At 40.1% G+C, this 20,456-nt stretch overlaps 1 protein-coding gene across 1 annotated transcript; it reads left to right on the forward strand.

Annotated features, from left to right (window-relative positions):
- The first annotated feature begins 2,761 nt into the window (after window positions 1-2,761).
- On the forward strand, window positions 2,762-19,952 carry LOC133474228 (guanine nucleotide-binding protein subunit beta-5b-like). Its single transcript, XM_061765703.1, has 13 exons — window positions 2,762-3,007; window positions 3,930-4,082; window positions 5,392-5,503; window positions 9,851-9,987; window positions 11,043-11,084; window positions 12,014-12,090; window positions 13,259-13,391; window positions 15,259-15,402; window positions 15,492-15,583; window positions 16,427-16,475; window positions 17,315-17,411; window positions 17,500-17,666; window positions 18,998-19,952. Exons 1-13 carry the CDS (start codon window positions 2,777-2,779, stop codon window positions 19,007-19,009), a joined length of 1,446 nt encoding a protein of 481 aa, XP_061621687.1. The 5' UTR covers window positions 2,762-2,776; the 3' UTR covers window positions 19,010-19,952.
- Window positions 19,953-20,456: the final 504 nt, after the last annotated feature.

The raw sequence follows: 20,456 nt of genomic DNA on the forward strand, positions 1-20,456 counted from the left end.
GACACTCATGAATCATTTGTCGCCATATTAAGTCGCTGACGAGGTGGAAGGAGACGCCCACTCTCCTGCCATCAAGTCGTCGTCTCTCCGACCTGCCTGGTGTCCATTTGACAAAGTGGACTGTTTGTAGTTTCTGGTAGCTGTGCTTCAGTGGACATGTTCACCGTTAATGAACGTCAAATAAATTGTCAAATCTGTAAATGTACAACAACAACAAAAAATGAATAAATGAATTCAAGCACTGACATGCTGCCTGGAAAATGTTTTGTTTCTGTTCCCAATAGGAAATGTTGCAGGGTCAAGCTTTCACCATGACAAGTAACTGTCCGTCGAGTGGCAGTTTCTGATGTGGGAAACCAGGGCGGCATTCTGTGGTGGGGGGGCAGGTAGCTTTGAATAGTTTGTTTTTTTTCTTTAATAAATAAAATCACTATTTAAAAACTTGAACAAAAAAAGCGAATTTGAGAAAGGGGCAAATGCTTTTTCACACTACTGTAGAAAAACAATCATTCACATTCACGCATACTGTATGGTCAAGTTAAAGTCTTCAATGAATGTTACATACATATGTTTGAAATGTGGGAGGAAGCTCGGGTACCCAGGAAAATCCACACAAGCACGGAATAAGTAACGTTTTAGCATAGTTAATTGTCACATGAGCCTGAAAAGTTACTTTCGAGTGGGAGGAAAAAGTATGCAAACCCTTTGGAATTTCCTAAAGATTTCTGCATGAATTGGTCATCAAATGTAGTCTGATCTTCATCTATATCACAGGAATAAACAGTCTGCTTCAACGAATACCACATACTAATTGTTTTCATATTTTTATAGAGCATGTATTTCCTTCTATTCTATTAAGCTACTCTGTTATTGATTTACTTCTGCGTTTTGGATTATTGTCCTGTTGTAACACTCATCCACTTTTGAGGTTCAACTGTTTTACAAATGGCCTCAAGTTCTTCTGCAAAATAGATACAATTGTGAATTCATTTTTCCATTCATCATCGCATGCTTCCCATGCCCTGAAATAGCAAAGCACAACCATAGCTTGATGCTGCCTCCACCATGGGATAAGGTTTTGATGTTGGTGTGCTGTGCCATCTTTGGCATTGTGTGTTCCTCCCAAACAATTCCACTTTGGCTTCATCTCTCCACAGAATATTTTGCCAGTAATGCTGTGGAACATCCAAGTGCTCTTTAGCAAACTTTAAACATGCAGCAATGTTTATTCAAGACCGCAACGGCTTCCTCCTTGGTGGTCTAAGGTGAACCCAATTCTTGTTTCGTGTTTTACATAAGGTAGATTTGTCAATAGCGATGGTGGCACTTGCCAGTGATAGCGTGTCAGTCCTCAGCTGACACGCTAGGTTTTTGTTTACATTATTGAGCATTCTGCGCTGTGCTCTTGCAGTCGTCTTTACAGGACAGCCACTCTTTGGAAGAGAAGCAACAGAACTGAACTTTCTCCATTTATAGACAGTTTGTCTGTAACATTTTCCAGCTTCATACAAGTCAACAATTCTTAATTGTAGGTCTTCTGAGGGCTCTTTTGAGCAAGGCATGGTACACATCAGGCAATGCTTCTTGACATAATTCTTTTTGTGTTTTCTCGTGGCCAGAGCATCTTTAAGCCACACCTCCAATTTTGTATAATTAACTGGACTCCAGGTTGCCTCACACCTGACTCTGATTAGCTCTTGGAGAATCTGTAGCCGAAAGGTTCACTTACTTTTTCCTCCCTGTCCTCTGAATGTTTACGTTAATGCTCTGTAAAAAATATTAAAAGATAATTGTTTGTGCGGTATCAGTTTTAACAAGTTTATTGTTGTGATTTAGATGAAAATCAGACCACATTCTATGACCATTTTTGTACAGAAATGTAAGTAATTCCAAAGGGTATCAAATACATTTTCCTACCAGTACAGCAAAAATTGTATATAAATAAGTTCCTACAGTTTTCTTGCTGTCTCTATTGGTGGCAGATTTCAAGAGAACCATATTAACTTCAGTCTACAACTTTTGGTTTGTTTGAGTTAGATGTAGATTTTGTATGGAAAATTGATTTGTGGCTTATTATATAACCAAATAAACTAAACATTCAGTGTCAGAGGGGACATATTATGGAAATATTAATTTTTTATTGCTTGCGTACAAATAGTTGCGTCTGTGTAGTGCCTTCCCACCCATCAAGTGTGAAATTAAAACAACCAAGTAAGTCTTTTACCTGAGAAAGAAAAGTCTTATTGGGAAAATGTCTGCGAGCAAGTACTTCTGCCACACTTTTTACAGTGTGCCTAATTTACATCATAATCACCACGCACGCAAAGTTTCTCAACTTCCTCAGCTAGGCTGGGTGAAGGTCCAGAGCCACTTTCAAGCAACTACACTGTTTGAGGCAGATGCACTATCATGCAAAATCACCCACATCTGTGGGTGTGACACCCCCTGCTGTTATGGCAAAACTTGGTTTTGTTAGATGCACAGATTAGCGTTAGCTTCTGATAACAGGCACATACTCAGCTGCTCGAAATACCCTCCTTTTTTGGGTATTTTCTTCCCCAAAGTGAGATCCCTATTGATTTTGAATCACATCTTCACATCAAGTTCAAGTAATTCCATGTATTTAGAGTTTCTTGTTTTTTTTTTTAAGCCATCTTTTCTGGGCACGCTCTATTTTATTTTATTTTTTTAATTTTAATGCCGCGGCAAGATCCCTGTTGATTTTGAAGCATATCCAGGCATTAACTCTGTTGACAGCTGTCAACTGATCTTCAAAATGTTCAAGAATGATTTCTCTACACCCACTGATCTCGAATGCTCACCTACACGGGATGGTGGCACGCAGATGCATACAGTTAAAGTAGAGCAGAGTCACAAGCTTGAACACTTTTCCATAAGAAGCTTAGTGACAGACAATCCTCCTCTGTGCAAAACTCGACTCACTTCCGCCAGGACAAATAAATACCTGCCTGACGTACGCGCACATACACGAAATATCTTCTCAGAGGTAAGAATCCTGTCTGTTTTCATTACTCTTTACTATACTGTGCCTCTATTATGCAGTGTATATTTTGTTGTCTGTATGTTAAAGGAAATTTGGAAATTGTGTATCAGTGCACGTTTACACTGGTCTAATTAATAAATGGGTTCATGCTTAAAATGATGCATGTTGCTAGTGAACATATTTATAGTGTACATTGCAATCGTTGTTTGAATTAGATGTCATTTAATCTATTTAACAAATTAAATACAAATATTTGTTTTATATTCTAATACTAATAATAATTTGTTAAACATTTTTATGTCTGGGAATGCATGTTTATTACCTTATTGTTTGTAATTGCTTTCAATTTGTGTCTCCGCTGTATTATTGCAATTTTTTTATAAAAATATTGGTATTATCTAGTTTTTGCTATAATTAATAATACTGCTCTAATATGTAATATAAAAGAAAAAGAAAGAAAGATATGTGCTCCTGTAAAAAAAATATTTTAATATCAGAAATAGTTAAAACCTGCATTATGTATACAATATGATAGAAATATATCTATATGAATGTAATTTTATTGTCCTTGTATCCTTTATGCTGTGCTTTATATCAGATAGAATAATTCATTTATTTAGAAAATTCCTAATAAAAAATACATTTATTGCAGAATTGAAGGGTTTTAAAAAAAATAATAAAAATAATGATTATTTTCCATATTTTTTTAGGATAGTGTATTTTTTCTGAGTATGTCCGTCCTGCCCTCAAAATAGCAATACTGCTCTCCCAGAGGAGGATCAGGCTGGACTAGATTACCAGCTACTTATCCACACACGCACACACACACGCGCACACAATCAAAGTGGACCATATTGAGAGCCAACAACAAGTTGTCATGCATCATTTTGTGTACGTGTGTGTGTGTGTGCGCGCGTGCGTACAGGAGTGTGTGCGATCCACAGGTGCAGTCATGTGTGACCAGACATTTGTGGCGGTCACCTTTGGCCCGTGCGAGAGCTGCGCTAAGACCAGCCCCCTCATGAACATCTACATCAAGACCGAGCCCATCAACTATTGCTCCTTCTGCGTGGAGAAGGTACGCAGTCACGTCCCAACGCCGTCTATACTTTTGCTTCATAGTGTTGTCATATCTGACATACTGACGAAAAATAGGACAGATCTGTAAAGCACACATCAAGAGTTTTCAAATGAGGTATCACTCTAGGTGGTTGTCTGCAAATTGATGTTTGTCATTGTTACAAGTGACATTTTCATGTATGCTTTATGGTAATTGTCATCATAATGAGCATAGTGGAACTTCTGGTTATGAATTGAATTTGTTCCGTGACCCCGTTTTCAAACCAAAACATTCGCAAACTGAGCTAATGTTTCCCATTCCAGCTGCAGAACGACGTTATATGTACCTTACTTTGATCATTGTGTGGTTAAAAATAAAGACTGTGCAATATAGAAATAGGTGAAAATGCAATTCCTGATGACATAACGGTGGCTTCGCTGGCAAATCTCTGTGTCTTAGCCTTTTCGGGTACACTGATGTTACGTTCACTGTGGTTACTGCAAGCCCTAAATGGCTGCACCTCCTACATTGCTTTGTGGGATGTGCCGGCCCTTTTGAACAAAAGATACCTGAAGCACAGAGCCATTGATGTTTATGCGGCACGTAATTGTGTCATATTATTGACAAATTAATTTACTGATCTGGAAAGCTTTCCTCAAGGGCTTTAGCATGCGGGTTGACTCCACGTGGTTTGTTGCGAGATGATTTTTGAAAATGTAATGTTAAACAGGTATCTGTACTTTCTAGTCCTTACTTTGGTCAAATTGGCTTGTTACTTTTCTCAAACTCAACAACAACGACAACACGACGTAAAAAAGAAAAAAAGACGTATACAGACGTAAAGTCAACTGCAGATCTGACGCAACCAATCCGGAGAAGCATGATATTCCCCAGTCGCCGATGGTCATGATGTAATGGTACATTGGCCTGATTCGCATTGCCGGCAGTAAGTCGGATTCCTTTCCGGTGAGGGTTGGACTCCGCCAAGGCTGCCCTTTGTCACCGATTCTGTTCATGACTTTTATGGACAGAATTTCCAGGCGCAGCCGAGGCGTTGAGGGTGTCCGGTTTGGTGCTCTCTGCATTGCGTTTCTGCTTTTTGCTGATGGCTTCATCAAGCCGTGATTTTCAACTCGCGCGTTCCGACTTACGTACACGGTGCAGCGTGAAACCGGAAGAGGGCGCGCGCGTAGTCCCAGTGTCGCGCGCACGCTCAGCGGCACGGGCGCTCGTGCACGAGCCACAGTTCAAGTTTCTTCCCAATTCCGCTACTGAATGTCCTCTTCAATGTGTGCCCTGTCGTAATTGTGTCGGCGGGTGTGCGAAGATGGCGTGTCAGGGGCTCCAGGCGGGGGAAAGTCTGGCCTCGCTCAAGAGGGAAAGTGCCACTTTGAAGAAGAAGTTGGACGAGGAGCGGAACAAGCTCAACGACGTCGAGCGTAAGTCACGCCTAACATTTCAACTCTTAATTAACTCTTCCTGTCACAAAAGGAAAAACAACCACGTTTGCTCGTTGTGGTTTATAACTCCAAAAGCTTTATTTGTACTTTTAATTCAAGTTTGGTGAGGTCAATAAAGGTAACCACATACAATTCCGGAATCTCTCAGTGTTTTGCGATGCAGTACAAGCGCAACAATAAACACTGTCCCATTCATAGCTCTCAAAACTAAGTATTATTTTTGGATTATTTATATATATATATATATATATATATATATATATATATATATATACACAGCTTTTGATTTGGATTTTTTTATATTTTATGTGCAGCAAGTGCTTGTTCTGATGGTTTGGGCTAAAAAATAAAAAATAAAAAATAAAATAATGAATGAAATAATTTTAAATATGATAATTTATCAGTCAAATTTCTGAATCATTGTTAAATGTAGACGTAATCCCTAACCTAATGTTTTTTTTATTTAAAAAAAATGAATAACATATATAAAAAATGAATTGCAGTCTATGAAATAGTAGCGTTGAAATGTTTTATTAGGAAATACCCCAAAATAAAAAATAAATACAATAAATAGTGCAGTACTGAATATAAATTTAAATCTTTTCCTTTCGGCTTGTCCCGTTGGGGTCACCACAGCGCGTCATCCTTTTCCATGAGAGCCTATCTCCTGCATCCTCCTCTCGAACACCAACTGCCATCATGTCTTCCCTCACGACATCCATCAACCTTCTCTTTGGTCTTCCTCTAGCTCTCTTGCCTGGCAGCTCCATCCTCATCATCCTTCTACCAATATACTAACTCTCTCTCCTCTGGACGTGTCCAAACCATTGAAGTCTGCTCTCTCTAACTTTGTCTCCAAACCATCGAACCTTGGCTGTCCCTCTGATGAGCTCATTTCTAATTTTATCCAACCTGGTCACTCCAAGAGCGAACCTCAACATCTTCATTTCCGCCACCTCCAGCTCTGCTTCCTGTTTTCTCTTCAGTGCCACTGTCTCTAATCCATACATCATGGCTGGCCTCACCACTGTTTTATAAACTTTGCCCTTCATCCTAGCAGAGACTCTTCTGTCACATAACACACCTGACACCTTCCTTCACCCGTTCCAACCTGCTTGGACCCGTTTCTTCACTTCCTGACCACACTCACCATTGCTCTGGACGGTTGACCCCAAGTATTTAAAGTCCTCCACCCTTGCTATCTCTTTTCCCTGTAGCCCCATTCTTCCCCCACCACCCCTCTCATTCATGCACATATATTCTGTTTTACTTCGGCTAATCTTCATTCCTCTTCTTTCCAGTGCATGCCTCCATCTTTCTGTTCCTCCAGCTGCTCCCTGCTTTCACTGCAGATCACAATGTCATCTGCAAACATCATGGTCCACGGGGATTCCAGTCTAACCTCATCTGTCAGCCTATCCATCACCACTGCAAAAAGGAAGGGGCTCCGGGCTGATCACTGATGCAGTCCCACGTCCACCTTAAATTCATCTGTCACACCTACAGCACACCTCACCGCTGTTCTGCTGCCCTCGTGCATGTCCTGTATTATTCTAACATACTTCTCTGCCACTCCAGACTTCCGCATGCAGTACCACAGTTCCTCTCTGGGTACTCTGTCATAGGCTTTCTCTAGATCTACAAAGACACAATGTAGCTCCTTCTGACCTTCCCTGTACTTTTCCATCAACATCCTCAAGGCAAATAATGCATCTGTGGTACTCTTTCTTGGCATGAAACCATACTGTTGCTCGCAAATACTCACTTCTGTCCTGAGTCTAGCCTCCACTACTCTTTCCCATAACTTCATTGTGTGGCTCATCAACTTTATTCCTCTATAGTTGCCACAGCTCTGCACATCACCTTTGTTCTTAAAAATGGGCACCAGTACACTTTTCCTCCATTCCTCAGGCATCTTCTCACGCACTAGAATTCTATTGAACAAGCTGGTCAAAAACTCCACAGCCACCTCTCCTAGATGCTTCCATACCTCCACAGGAATGTCATCAGGACCAACTGCCTTTCCATTTTTCATTCTCTTTAATGCCTTTCTAACTTCCCCCTTACTAATCATTGCCACTTCCTGGTCCACCACACTTGCCTCTTCTACTCTCCCTTCTCTATCATTTTCCTCATTCATCAACTCCTCGAAGTATTCTTTCCATCTACCTAGCACACTGCTGGCACCAGTCAACATATTTCCATCTCTATCCTTAATCACCCTAACCTGCTGCACATCCTTCCCATCTCTATCCCTCTGTCTGGCCAGCCTGTATAGATCCTTTTCTCCTTCTTTAGTGTCCAACCTGCCATACATGTCATCATATGCCTCTTGTGTGGCCTTTGCCACCTCTACCTTTGCCCTGTGTCACATCTCAATGTATTCCTTTCGCCTCTCCTCGGTCCTCTCAGTGTCCCACTTCTTCTTAGCTAACCTTTTTCCTTGTATGATTTCCTGTACTGTGAGGTTCCACCACCAAGTCTTCTTATCTCCTTTCCTGCCAGAAGATACACCAAGTACTCTCCTGCCTGCTTCTCTGATCACCTTGGCTGCAGTGGTCCAGTCTTCTGGAAGCTCCTCCCGTCCACCGAGAGCCTGTGTCACCTCTCCCCGAAAAGCTGCATAACACTCGTCCTGTCTCAGCTTCCACCACATGGTTCTCTTCTCTGCCTTTGTCTTCCTAATTTTCCTCCCCACCACCAGAGTCATCTTACACACCACCATCCTATGCTGTCTAGCCACACTCTCCCCTACCACTACCTTACAGTTGGTAACCTCCTTCAGATTACATCGTCTGCACAAGATGTAATCCACCTGTGTGCTTCTACCTCCGCTCTTGTAGGTCACCCTATGTTCGTGCCTCTTCTGGAAAAAAGTGTTCACTACAGCCATTTGCATCCTTGTTGAAAAGTCTACCACCATCTGTCCCTCCAAGTTCCTTTCCTGGATGCCGGCGTACTTACCCATCACTTCTTCATCACGACTATTACCTTCACCAACATGTCCATTACAATCTGCATCAATTACGACCCTCTCTCTGTCTGGGATGCTCAGAACTACATCATCTAGCTCCTTCCAGAATTTCTCTTTCACCTCTAGGTCACATCCTACCTGTGGGGCATAGCCACTAATCACATTACACACAACACCCTCAATTTCAAATTTCAGCCTCATCACTCGATCTGATACTCTTTTCACCTCCAAGACATTCTTAGCCAACTCTTCTTTTAAAATAACCCCAACTCCATTTCTCTTTCCATCTACACCATGGTAAAATAATTTAAACCCTGCCCCTAAACTTCTAGCCTTACTGCCTTTCCGCCTGGTCTCCTGGACACACAATATATCAACCTTTCTCCTAATCATCATGTCAACCAACTCCCGAGATTTTCCTGTCATAGTCCCAACATTCAAAGTCCCCACATTCAGTTCTAGGCTCTGTGTTTTCCTCTTCTCTTTCTGCCAAAGAACTCTCTTTCCACCTCTTCTTCTTTGACTTCGACCCACAGTAGCTGAATTTCCAACGGCGCCCCGCAGGTTGACGGCGCCGGTGGCGGATGTTGTTAACCCGGGCCACGACCGATCCGGTATGGAATTCTTTGGATGAACGCTCATATTTGTTTGGCAAGGTTTTAAGCCGGATGCCCTTCCTGACGCAACCCTCTGCATTTATCCAGGCTTGGGACCGGCCTACAGTTTGCACTGACTTGTGTCCCCCATTAAAATATCATATTGATAAAAACCTAAAAATTAAACCAAGAGCTGTGTATATATGTAACTTGCATCATAAACAATTTTGTGAATACAATAAAAACAAAATTATTTTATTGATAAATGCCTAAATATTTTTTTTAATTTAAAAGTACAAAATGGATATTTTATTGAAATTGAAAGGGGTGGGGGTAATAAATAAAATTGCTCTTAATAAAAATCTTTGATGAAAGTAATACAACCACCCTGCAATTCCCCTTTAATAAATGTGAGTCAGTCATTGGCAATTAAATTTGTTTTAATACAGTAATCTACTGTATGCTGTTCTTGAGCTGGTTACCAGCTTCTTGCTATACCGTGGTTTAAAAAAAAAACATTATAAATCACGGCTTCAAAACTTCAGCATTATGAGCTTTTTTCCTTTCCCCCTATTTTTGTTATCAGCGCAGGCAAAGGGACAGGACCCCTGTCCGTCCCGTTATTGGTACAAGCAGTTAGTGAACCTTGCGACGTTTCCCCTTGTTGAACGCTCTTGCATTGGATCTCATGAGGCGCGCCTAATAAAATGGTGCAGTGAATACATCATAATTTACATGTGCCGTGCTTGTGTGCAGTAAGCAAGGTGGCAGAGAAGGTGGAGACGTTGTCGTCTCTGTCCATCAAGACCAGACGCGTGCTCAAGGGTCACAACAACAAGGTGTTGTGCATGGATTGGTGCAAAGACAAGCGGCGCATGGTCAGCTCCTCCCAGGTACACACTCACGCACACATTAAATACAGTGGAACCCTGTTTTTCGTGAATAATCTGTTTTCCAATAGGCCAATGTAAATCCAATTAGTACATTCCAGACTCACAAAAAATGTTATCGAGAATATTTTTTACATAGGAAAACAGTGTAAATAAATATCAATGACTTATGAAGTTAATAATTGAACATTTAACATCACTTTTACCTTTTATTGAAGACTTGATGGCATATGGGAGACAGAAGGTGGTGAGCGAGGTAGCCATTTTTGTACTTAGCTCAGAGTTCTTTCTTGAAATGTGTCCTTTCTCACCTTCTTTATCAAACGGCTGGCAAGGCATATCCCACAATGCGAGCTTTTACGAACAACTTAAGGCAATAAGCCTCCCCGTCTGCTTGGCAGAACTCAGGCAACATTGGCGTACCACGTCCTGTCAAAAGTCAGGCTTTCAAAATAAAAGCAGACCAGTATAATAACAGTTTTATCACACTTTCTTTGGCCCCACAGTGGCTTATTTGGCAGACACGTTCAAACTATTCTGTACTTGTTTGAGTGCAACAGCGAAATAAACCACCATTTGGCCCAAAAAGGTTGTGAAACCATTATTATACTGTATGCTTTTATTTTGAAGCTCTGACTTTTTACAGGACAATGTTGCCCTAACATGTCTGAGAAATAAATACAAAGGTTACATACATACAATTGCTTTTTCTTAATGGTATGAATCATTTTGGCGATGGATGGCCTTCTTTTCTCTTGAGCACCTGCCCTCATAAATGTCTGTGCAAGTGTCTTGAGTTGTTAATAGAAGCTTGCTTTATGATAAACGCCTTGCCATCTTCGGATGACCGCGCATTGTTTCGGGTAAATGAATAGCCGAGTCGTGTATTTGTTGTTCTAAAACTGAGTATGTGTGTGAAAACTAGAACAAAATGCAGACCCAAAAAATTGACGAAACGAACTGTACAAAAACTAAGGCACACCAAAACCAAGGTTCCCCTGTATGTACTTTACACGTGCGTGTTTGTGTGTTAACGCTTGCATATTTTTGTCATGTAGGATGGAAAGGTGATTGTATGGGATGCTTTCACTCTCAATAAGGTAAGTGGAACTTTAACATCATATGACAAATGCTTAAATTTTCTTCTTTCTCTACCATCGTACTGTTGCTTTTCATGTGACTTTGTATTTATTTGCAGTATAATAAAAGGTCATTTATAAATGTGCTTAGATATTGGTAGATTTTTTTTTTTTTCAGTTGCTAAAATTTGTTCAAACTTGTTCACCAAGAATGTTAAGAGAAAACGGTGATTTTCAAACTCCCTTTTTTGACCATGAATACACATACGTGATTCCCAACCCCCTTAAAGCTTTCTTTTTAATATTTAAAGCAAAACTAATTTTAATTATTCCCTCTTATCAGTGTATTTATAAAATATTAAATGAACAATAAATGCTTTCAATATGTTAATGTCATTCACAATATGAAACTGGTTAATATAAATATGTAACAATATGAAAATGGTTAATTGTGCCGCAGAAGACCTCTCATTCTAGAATTGTTGACTTTTTATTCCTAATTGGCCAAGTTGCATTCCCGTGAAGTGCAAACACAACAGTTATGCTCCCACATAATACACGCAAAGCTCTTACAAGACCCCACTTGCTCATTGCTAAGTAAAATGATGCCGTTCATGCTTTTTTCAGAGTAGGAAATGTCGAATGAGCCGCATGTTGAGTATGCTTTAAAAAAATTAGACAAGAAAGAAAGAGGTTCTGGTGGCCCAGTAGCACCTTGCACACTGTTCTCGCTTCACATGACGGGTTGTAGTCCAATAACGCTAGCACATGAAAAATACGTGTTAGAGGATCATGTGTGCATCTGAGTGCACTTAGAGACCCACTTGAACATAATCACGTAATCCTCATTAATACTCAGCACTGCCATCTTTTTTTCCCTGCGACTGTGTAAATGGCTTTGCACCAAAACATCATCGTGGTGTTTGCGGTTATTGTTGTTTTTGTTCCAGGAGCACGCCATGAGTCTGCCGTGCACGTGGGTGATGGCGTGTGCGTACGCGCCCTCAGGTTGTGCGGTGGCGTGCGGGTGTGTATCCGTCTTGAAAGTCTCATTTGTCACCTCAATCGGGGTTTGAGATCCTTCTTAGAAACACCATCCCCGATTGGAAACTCTAATCCTAACCCCTGGTTTGCAACCATGACCATGTCCTTGAAACCACAATGCCTTCTTCAAACATTTGAACCTGTAACCCCTGACTTGAAAATCTAACCTTGGTTTCAGGCTCTAATTTGGAACCCTAATCCTCTCTTGAAAACCTACCTAATAACTCAACACCTCCCCCCCATCTTTAAACTCTAGCCCTGTCTTGAAACCCTAATTCCAAATCATATCACTATCTTGAAAACTGAACTCTTGATTGAAACCTTGACCCTTATTTGAAACCCTAACCCTGTCCCAAAAGCCTCACCCTGGCTTCTAACCATGAACCTGTCCTTGAAACCCTAATTTTAAAATTCCCCCCCCCCGCTTTAAAACCCTAATCCTGGTTTGAAACTGTAATCCTCTCTTGAAAGTCTAATTTGAAACTCTAGCACCCGTCTGGAAACCATAACCCTGGCTTGAACTCTAACACTCTTTTGAGAGCCTAATTTGAAAACCCACGATTTGAAATCCTAACTGCGGTTTAAAACCCTTAAACCCTAATCCTCGTTTGAAGACCGCATTTGAAACTCTACCTCCATCTTGAAACCCTAATTGGAATCCCTAACTCTTATTTCAAACCCTGGTCTTCAAAACCTAAATTAAACTCTACCCGCCATCTTGAAACCCTAACCCTGTCTTGAAACTTTAATTGAAAACCCTAAACCTCATTTGAAACCCTAATCCTGATTCAAAACCCAGATTTTTATAATGTAAAACTTGTAAATCTGGTTTGAAAACTGTAATTTTAAAGACTAACCTAAGTGATTTGAAACCCTAGTTTGACCGTAACTGTGGTTTGAAACTTTATCCCTGTCTTGAAACTTGAATTTTAAAGCCTAACCATAATTTTTCCTTCATCTTTTGTTCTAACCCATGCTAGAAACTCTAACCTGACCGTTGAACGTGAATTCAAGCCCTAATTTGAAACTCTAATCCTATTTAAACCCTAACCATGGCTTGAAACCCTAACCCTAATTTGCTACCCTAATTGCGCCTGGTGACGCATAATGAGTTTTTTCAGCGTCATCCTGATGTGTTTTCGGTCCCGCAGAGGACTGGACAACAAATGCTGCGTGTTCCCGCTCTCTATGGACCCGAACGAGAGCCCGGTGACGAAGAAGAAGCTGGTGGCCATGCACACCAACTACCTGTCAGCTTGCACCTTCACCAACTCGGACATGCAGGTGAGCGCCATTTTGAACGGAATCAGCGCGTTGGTTTGAAATGCCAAATTAGCTGACTCTAAAGTCTAACCAGTGCACTGTCTCAATGTACCCTATTAATTTTGAATGGACTTTTTAAGGATTATTGTTCAACACAAAACCGTCTGTCTCCTTAAATCCTAAATCCGTCATGTTGATATTATTAGAGAGTGCATGGGCGTGAGGATGAGGACGGTGGCGGCGGGGTTGACAGACAAGACAAAAGGGGGTGATCGGTCGTCACGCCTCCGTATTTTTAGAACTTGAGTGGCTTTTATCTAAGACAGAGTGGAACATTCTGGCTTGAGGGCACAAACGGGTACGTGAGGACAGTCTTTATACTGCTAAGTAGCGCTCGAGGCAAAACGCTTCCTGCACGGGTCAGAAAGAATGAATAGTCATTTTAGAGCCTCTGTACATGCGTGACGTGTTCCATACTTCTTTTCACACACACACACACAGATGCACACTCCATGCGGAAGTTCTCACGTCGGATCAGCAAGGCTCCCATCTGGTCTCGTGTCGTTAATTGTGGCTTACTGATAATTGTGCCGAAACTGGAGCTTTTCTGTCCACGCGGAACAGGAAGCGGGCCCGGATTGGCCATCCGGCGGGAATTCTGTAATCCGCCGGGACGACTGATTGAGGTGTGCGTCTACTAAGTGCTCGTCGTCCGTCTGTCATCACGTGAGGTGTTCGTGTTGTCTTCTATAGCAGAAGTGCAAAACTGATCTTTTGAAAGTCCAAACATGAATGACAAATGCTTTTAAAAAAAACAACAACAACAACAACATGGAATCAAGTGAACCACACTAAAAAACAGGAAAGACAGTGCCCTAGAACATCCTGCCTCAATGTTTTAAGGTTCTAAATTCAAATCTTACTTCTGGCCCTATTGTGTAGAGCTGGCATTTTCTCCCCACGCTTTTGTGGGCTTTCTCCAAGCACAATGTTCTCTTTGTAGATTTGCTTTTTTGAAAGGCTTACAGGATTACATGAACACTTTTAGCCTAAAGCAGTGGTTCTCGAATCTTTTACACAAGTACCACATCCCAAAAATACTTGGCTCTCAAAGTACCACCGTAAAGACCAACAGTAAATTACACTATAGCATAGTAGGCCAAAAATGAGGCAGGTTTTATTACAAAAGTGTTTAATACTATTGTAAGCAGCTGTAACATTATGCACAGTTGGAACATTACCACTGTGCTTAAATATAGGAAAATTGAAAAAAAAAAAAAAATCTTAAATAATGAAGATTCTATTAAAATGTATTACACACAAAAGTTAAAAATTGTAGTTGAATCATTACATCTAAAAAGTTATTAAATGCAAAACTATTGTATTAAATACAACTGTACTTAACATGTACTGTACTGAATAAAAAAAAAAAAAAAGTTTGTTATTGTAACAAACTTAATTTAATTCAGTGTTCTTTTGTATACTACGATCAGTCGCCTGCCTTTGAGAAACACACTTGGAGAATCCCTGGCATAAAGCATCATAGAGTGAATATTAACTCAAGTTGATGTGTAAATGTCATCCTACATTTATATTTTCTTTTATTCCATTTGATTCATTATTTTTATTTTCACATGCCTGTTCAGATCAAGTTTCTCAATCGCTAATGAGGAAAAAATGATTTATTTCCTTGTAAATATTGCTTTAATGCAATGGGAGAATGCCCTTCTGAATGTACTGAACTCCTGTTTCATTGCAAGTGTTGTTGAGCCGAAAATCGATGCCTGGAGAATTTGCGCTGAGGCAGCTCAACTTCCCATTCACCACGTAGTGTCATTTTTCTATAGCCGAATTAGTGATTAATCACAGTGAACGAATGGTTGTGTAGCTCCTGACGAGCAGCGGTGACGGCACATGTGCTCTGTGGGACGTGGAGAGTGGACAGCTGCTGCAGAGCTTCCACGGTCACACTGCGGACACCCTGTCTCTGGACCTCGCCCCCTCGGAGACCGGCAACACTTTTGTCTCGGGGGTGAGAGAAGCGCACAGATGATTTATTGTACGTGTGTCATTTTTTACATGACGATAAAGTGTTTCGGGTTACTGTGTGCCTGTTATCAGGGCTGTGATAAGAAGGCCAATGTGTGGGACATGCGCTCTGGTCAGAACATCCAGTCCTTTGAGAACCACCAGTCTGACATCAACTGTGTCAAGTGAGTGCAGCACACGCTACATAAAACACGATACACAAGTCTCTTATCGGTATTACTTTCTTTTGCCATGTTGTGTTCACTATAAAAAGTCAAAGTTTTGGCAATGACTGTGAAAATGTATCAGTCAATAGCAACTTCCACCTGATCCAGCAGATGGCGCTGTTTGTCTGGCTTTGCTGCATGTATTTTATAGTCAATACAGAGTATTAAAACAACTTTGAGTTTGTGCATCAATAAATCTGTGTTGACACCATTTTAATTAGTTTAAATAATAACAATGTAATATTTTTTTAAAGAAATGATAAAATAGTTTTAAAAAGTCATATTTTACTTTTTACAATTTTTAAAAATTTGTAAATTCAATAACAAAGGTTAAAACTAAAAAGAGCAACCCTTTTAACTTTAAATATGCGATCAAATACACGCGAAGTAACGTTGCCGTTCTAGATCCAGTAGATGATTTTTTTTGGGGGGGGGGGGGTTCAATCCAAAATGCATTTCATATTTAATATGGAGCAGTGATTATATGCTAAATTATTGTGCATAGAACAAATAGCCTGGCAAACATGACCAAGAAAACAAATTTTAAGTAATTTTAATGGATTTACATTGATGGGTCTACAAAGTGTTGTTTCAATGGGCAAGTCACAAAAGTTTTCTTTATTCGCTGTTGGAATTATAACATTGCAGGGAAATGTGTTTGAATTTTAAGAAAACAGACAGTCAAACCGAGAGTGCTGCAGTTTTTGTGTGGTTGGTATCACATAAAGACTGTAAAGGTTTTGATGATGATGATAATTTGATTTGAATCCTAATCTGCATCCCCGTGCCCCATGTGTTCAGGTACTACCCCAGCGGAGATGCGTTTGCGTCTGCCTCTGACGACGCAACGGTGAGTCAACTCATCCCTCTTCTGAAACTCAGTGGCGTGCGTGCGAGACCTTGCTCACGTTGGGGAAAGTTCTCATCATTGTCACTAGCGGGAAAGAAAGTGAAACAGCCTTGTTCATCTGTCACCATAGTAGTTCACTTCTTTGTTTTATATTTTCGAGAGGGGAAGTAAAAAAATAAACAGCTCAGATAATGTGGTTGCACACCATCTTGTACCTAGAGATGTGGCTGTGTTCAGAATTAATCAGTCACATTCAAATCCATGTTAAAGCGGAGTCAGCAAACAGAATTCCCCCAAAAATCCAAAAGAACACACTATACTACTTGACTACAGCGAAGCTTGGTGGTGGCAGCAGCATCATGCTTTGGAGCTGTCTTGCTTCAACTGGAACTGGGGCCTCAGTCAAGGTGGATGGAATTATGAACAGTTCCAAATAACAGTCAGTGTTAGCACAAATGTTTCAAAGGCACTGGAAATTGTGACAGTTGTGTGCTGACTTCCATTCAACTTGAGTTTGAATGTTGTTTAATTCTGAACACAGCCACATCCCAGCTATGAGGGTGTGCAACCACATTTCAGTTGTTTAATCTCACTTCTACTCTTGAAAAAAAAAAAAAAGTTTTTTTTTCAATTGAGTTGTACATATAGGCCACAATGGTGGAAAAGATTTTGGAATTATTTCTTTTTTTTTTTAACTGTATATCAGAAAAACCTGGCTTTTTAACAAGAATATGTAGACTTTTTCATACCTACCGTCTGTCTACAGGCCATAATAAAAAAAATAATAATAATAATAAAAAACATCCCTGTTAATCACTATGGTGTGATGCTTGTTTCAGTGTCGCTTCTACGATTTACGCGCTGACCGCGAAGTGGCCGTCTACCAGAAAGAGAGCATCATCTTCGGGGCTTCCACCGTGGACTTCTCCCTCAGTGGTAAATCGCCGAAAAAAAAAAAAGTTCCTTTTTGAAGAACTTTGTCACTCTTCTGCTCTCGGTCACGCTTCCTCTTTGCTGTTCCTAGGTCGCCTGCTCTTCGCCGGCTACAACGACTACACCATTAACGTGTGGGATGTCCTGAAGGGAAATCGCATTTCCACAATGTATGGTCACGAAAACCGCGTCAGCCGAGTCCGATTGTCACCGGACGGCACGGCGCTCTGCTCCGCCTCTTGGGACACCACCTTGCGGGTGAGAAGCTCTCGTGCACACGTCTTCACTGGGGTGGGAATAATATGGGCCACAAATAACCCAGTCCATTCTTTAATCCGATCCACCGAGCATTTACATTACCAAGGGTCCTATAATCGTTGAATTAATTTAGTCGATTTTAACGAATTTGAGTTCATTACAATGTATTTATCTACTGAAATAATTGGTTAATTGATTTATTGTACAGTGTGAGAGGGTGGCAAACGCAGAGCCCAGATTGTGGAGGGGGAAAAAAGCGAGCATCAATAAACAAAAAAGTATTTTAACTCAAGAAGGCAGCACTTCATACGGTACCCAGTGTGTATGTGGCGCATGGGCATGTTCAAACACAAATGCCACTGTCGACGTGACCAAGCAATCATGTGTCAGAAGCGAATACTATGCTGTGCATCCAACAAAACGCAATGCAGCTCTGCTTACCTTTTAGCTTTGAGATGGTAGGAACGGCATTGCACCCGTGGGGAATCTGTGTGTTTCTGTTTTGGTAGTGTTTGGGGGTGGTTTTATGTAAAGTAGCCACACTGTGAGGTCAATTCGGCCAAATTCAGGTGGTCTCGCTCAAAGACACATTGTCAGAAAAAGGCAGATGATTTGATGATGATTTACTTTTTGTTTCATAGCACACTTGATGGGAGGGAAGGCACTCCAGAGACCCAACTAACTTGTTTACAATTGTCAATTCCTTTGTATGCAAAAGTAAAAAAAATGTATGTCTTCTTTAAATCATGTTTATTTTTGGATGATATATATATATAGCACAAAGTAGTTTAGTGTTTAGCACATTATCTTGACATATACACATTATTTTAACCTTTTGCTGTGTTTAAAGCTATAGTAAGCTTTTTAAATGCAGTGTTCTGCTGTTGAGCTCCCTTTGCAGTTGCTAAATGTAATTATTAGTTTTGATCTTTAATTTCTGTAGCAGTTAACTGTTTAAAGGCTTATACTTTGTTTAATTTGCTCATATTTCCAAACAATAGGAAAGTAATCGAATTTATTTTTTTCCATAGTCAAGCCCTCACCTTCGTGATACCTTAAGTATACTTACAATGATTCAAGTCCCATTTTTCACTTGTCATAAAAGTATAAGCTAACCACTAATGAAATTAAAAACAAATAACACTCGACCTTTGATGACAAAAAGCCAAAGAAAAACAAAAATGCACGCGCTGAGGGTGTTAGGTCTCGTGGGGGACTCATGACCATGCTTTAGAAACTTTAGAAACATTTCCTTCTATCAGTTTTTTTGAGGGAAATATTGTTAGCAAGGTTGACATGTTAACATTGTGATTCTTCACTTTTCTCTGCAGATTTGGGCCTAGACTCTACATGCGAGCATCTGGAATCAATAGCGGGGGCGAAGACAGAGACAAACAAATAAAAACCTTAAATGAGATTATAATATGAAAGACACTATAAACTGGATGTACTGGATGTAGTAAGTGGATGCTGTCACTAAGAGAATCATCAGGTTGTGTCAAGTAAGGTGAACAAAGGTCAATCATTTCAAATACAGGTGGCTTTATGTGCTTTGTACATAATAGTCTAGTTATGAAACTGGAAGGACAGCAGTTTGGCAAATTGTATTCATTCAAATTCAATCCAACACTGTCTTGTGTTCTTTTACTACCAAGTATATAATTGAATTAACTGTAAACCTCCAATCTGCATTAAATGCAATTGTGTCACCAATTTGTGGTATTCAAAACTGTGCTATTTAATTCATGTATCAATATATGCTCACATTTGGGAGCAGGGTGAATACCAAGTTGGTTTGAATCAAGAATAAAAATGTTATGCTCTTAAGTGGGTATAAATGGACCCTGAACACTTCATTATCAGCCATGCCAGGGGCTGGTAGAACATGCAAACTATGTCAAGCTTCTGAACTTCATAACTGTGAGGTCAATGTGCTTCCCTGTAAGGATGCATGTATTTTAAAAAGTCGTGATTCATGTTTGTTTGACTCAAGTGCCACAAGACCAGATATTGATCCCTTTGTCTGTGACACGTCTTGAATTTGTTTCAGTACATGTTTAAAGGTCTTCACAGCATTGATGGGCTGTTTTTCTACTTGATGACCTTTTTAAAAAAATAAAAAATACGAAAGTGGCTGAAATAATCTGGTTTGTCAGTGTATGAGGCACGAGTTATCAGCATGTAAAATGAATATTAGGTGGGAAAGTACCTGGTGTAATGAAGGGTCAGATGGGAATTTGAGAGTGAGAAGCCAAAAAAAAAATAAAGAGCTGATGCATCAAACTACCTGACTGTTGGCTTTCACTTATTTGACAGCGGGACAAACATCGTGTTATTTCCCACTTCCTCATGCTGATCACTGAAGTAGATCACATTGTGTACGCTGTTTGGGATGTGAACATTGTCAATGAATTTGGAAAGCTCAGGCTTGAAACCAAAAATATTATGGTTTTGTTACTTATCCCTTTTTGTTACACACACATAATTTCATATAGCTTCAATAGCTAATGAATTAGCGATACATGTAAATCAAAGTGGGATATAATTTGATCGCACACAAGCACATCTATAATGATTACATTGATTAAGGGATAGTTAACATTGCATTAGCTCTCACTAGTTGATCACATCAATGCTACAGACAACCTGTTTTGTTTAACTATTGATTTAATCTCCTTAAAATAATAGTTAAGTTAGCTGATGTAGTCATTGCATCAAGCATCAACTGTATTTTTTTAACCTTACCATGACATGTTTAGTGTTGAAGAGAGGAGCCATATTCACTTTTAT

The sequence above is a fragment of the Phyllopteryx taeniolatus genome, chromosome 2, assembly GCF_024500385.1.
Source record: "Phyllopteryx taeniolatus isolate TA_2022b chromosome 2, UOR_Ptae_1.2, whole genome shotgun sequence".
Lineage (NCBI taxonomy): Eukaryota > Metazoa > Chordata > Actinopteri > Syngnathiformes > Syngnathidae > Phyllopteryx > Phyllopteryx taeniolatus.

Coding starts and splice junctions, on each gene's coding strand:
- LOC133474228 (XM_061765703.1), top strand. CDS start 2,777: ATGTTCAAGAATGATTTCTCTACACCCACTGATCTCGAATGCTCACCT. Junction 9,988..11,042: donor GCATGGTCAGCTCCTCCCAG/GTACACACTCAC, acceptor TTTGTCATGTAG/GATGGAAAGGTGATTGTATG. Junction 13,392..15,258: donor TCACCAACTCGGACATGCAG/GTGAGCGCCATT, acceptor ATGGTTGTGTAG/CTCCTGACGAGCAGCGGTGA.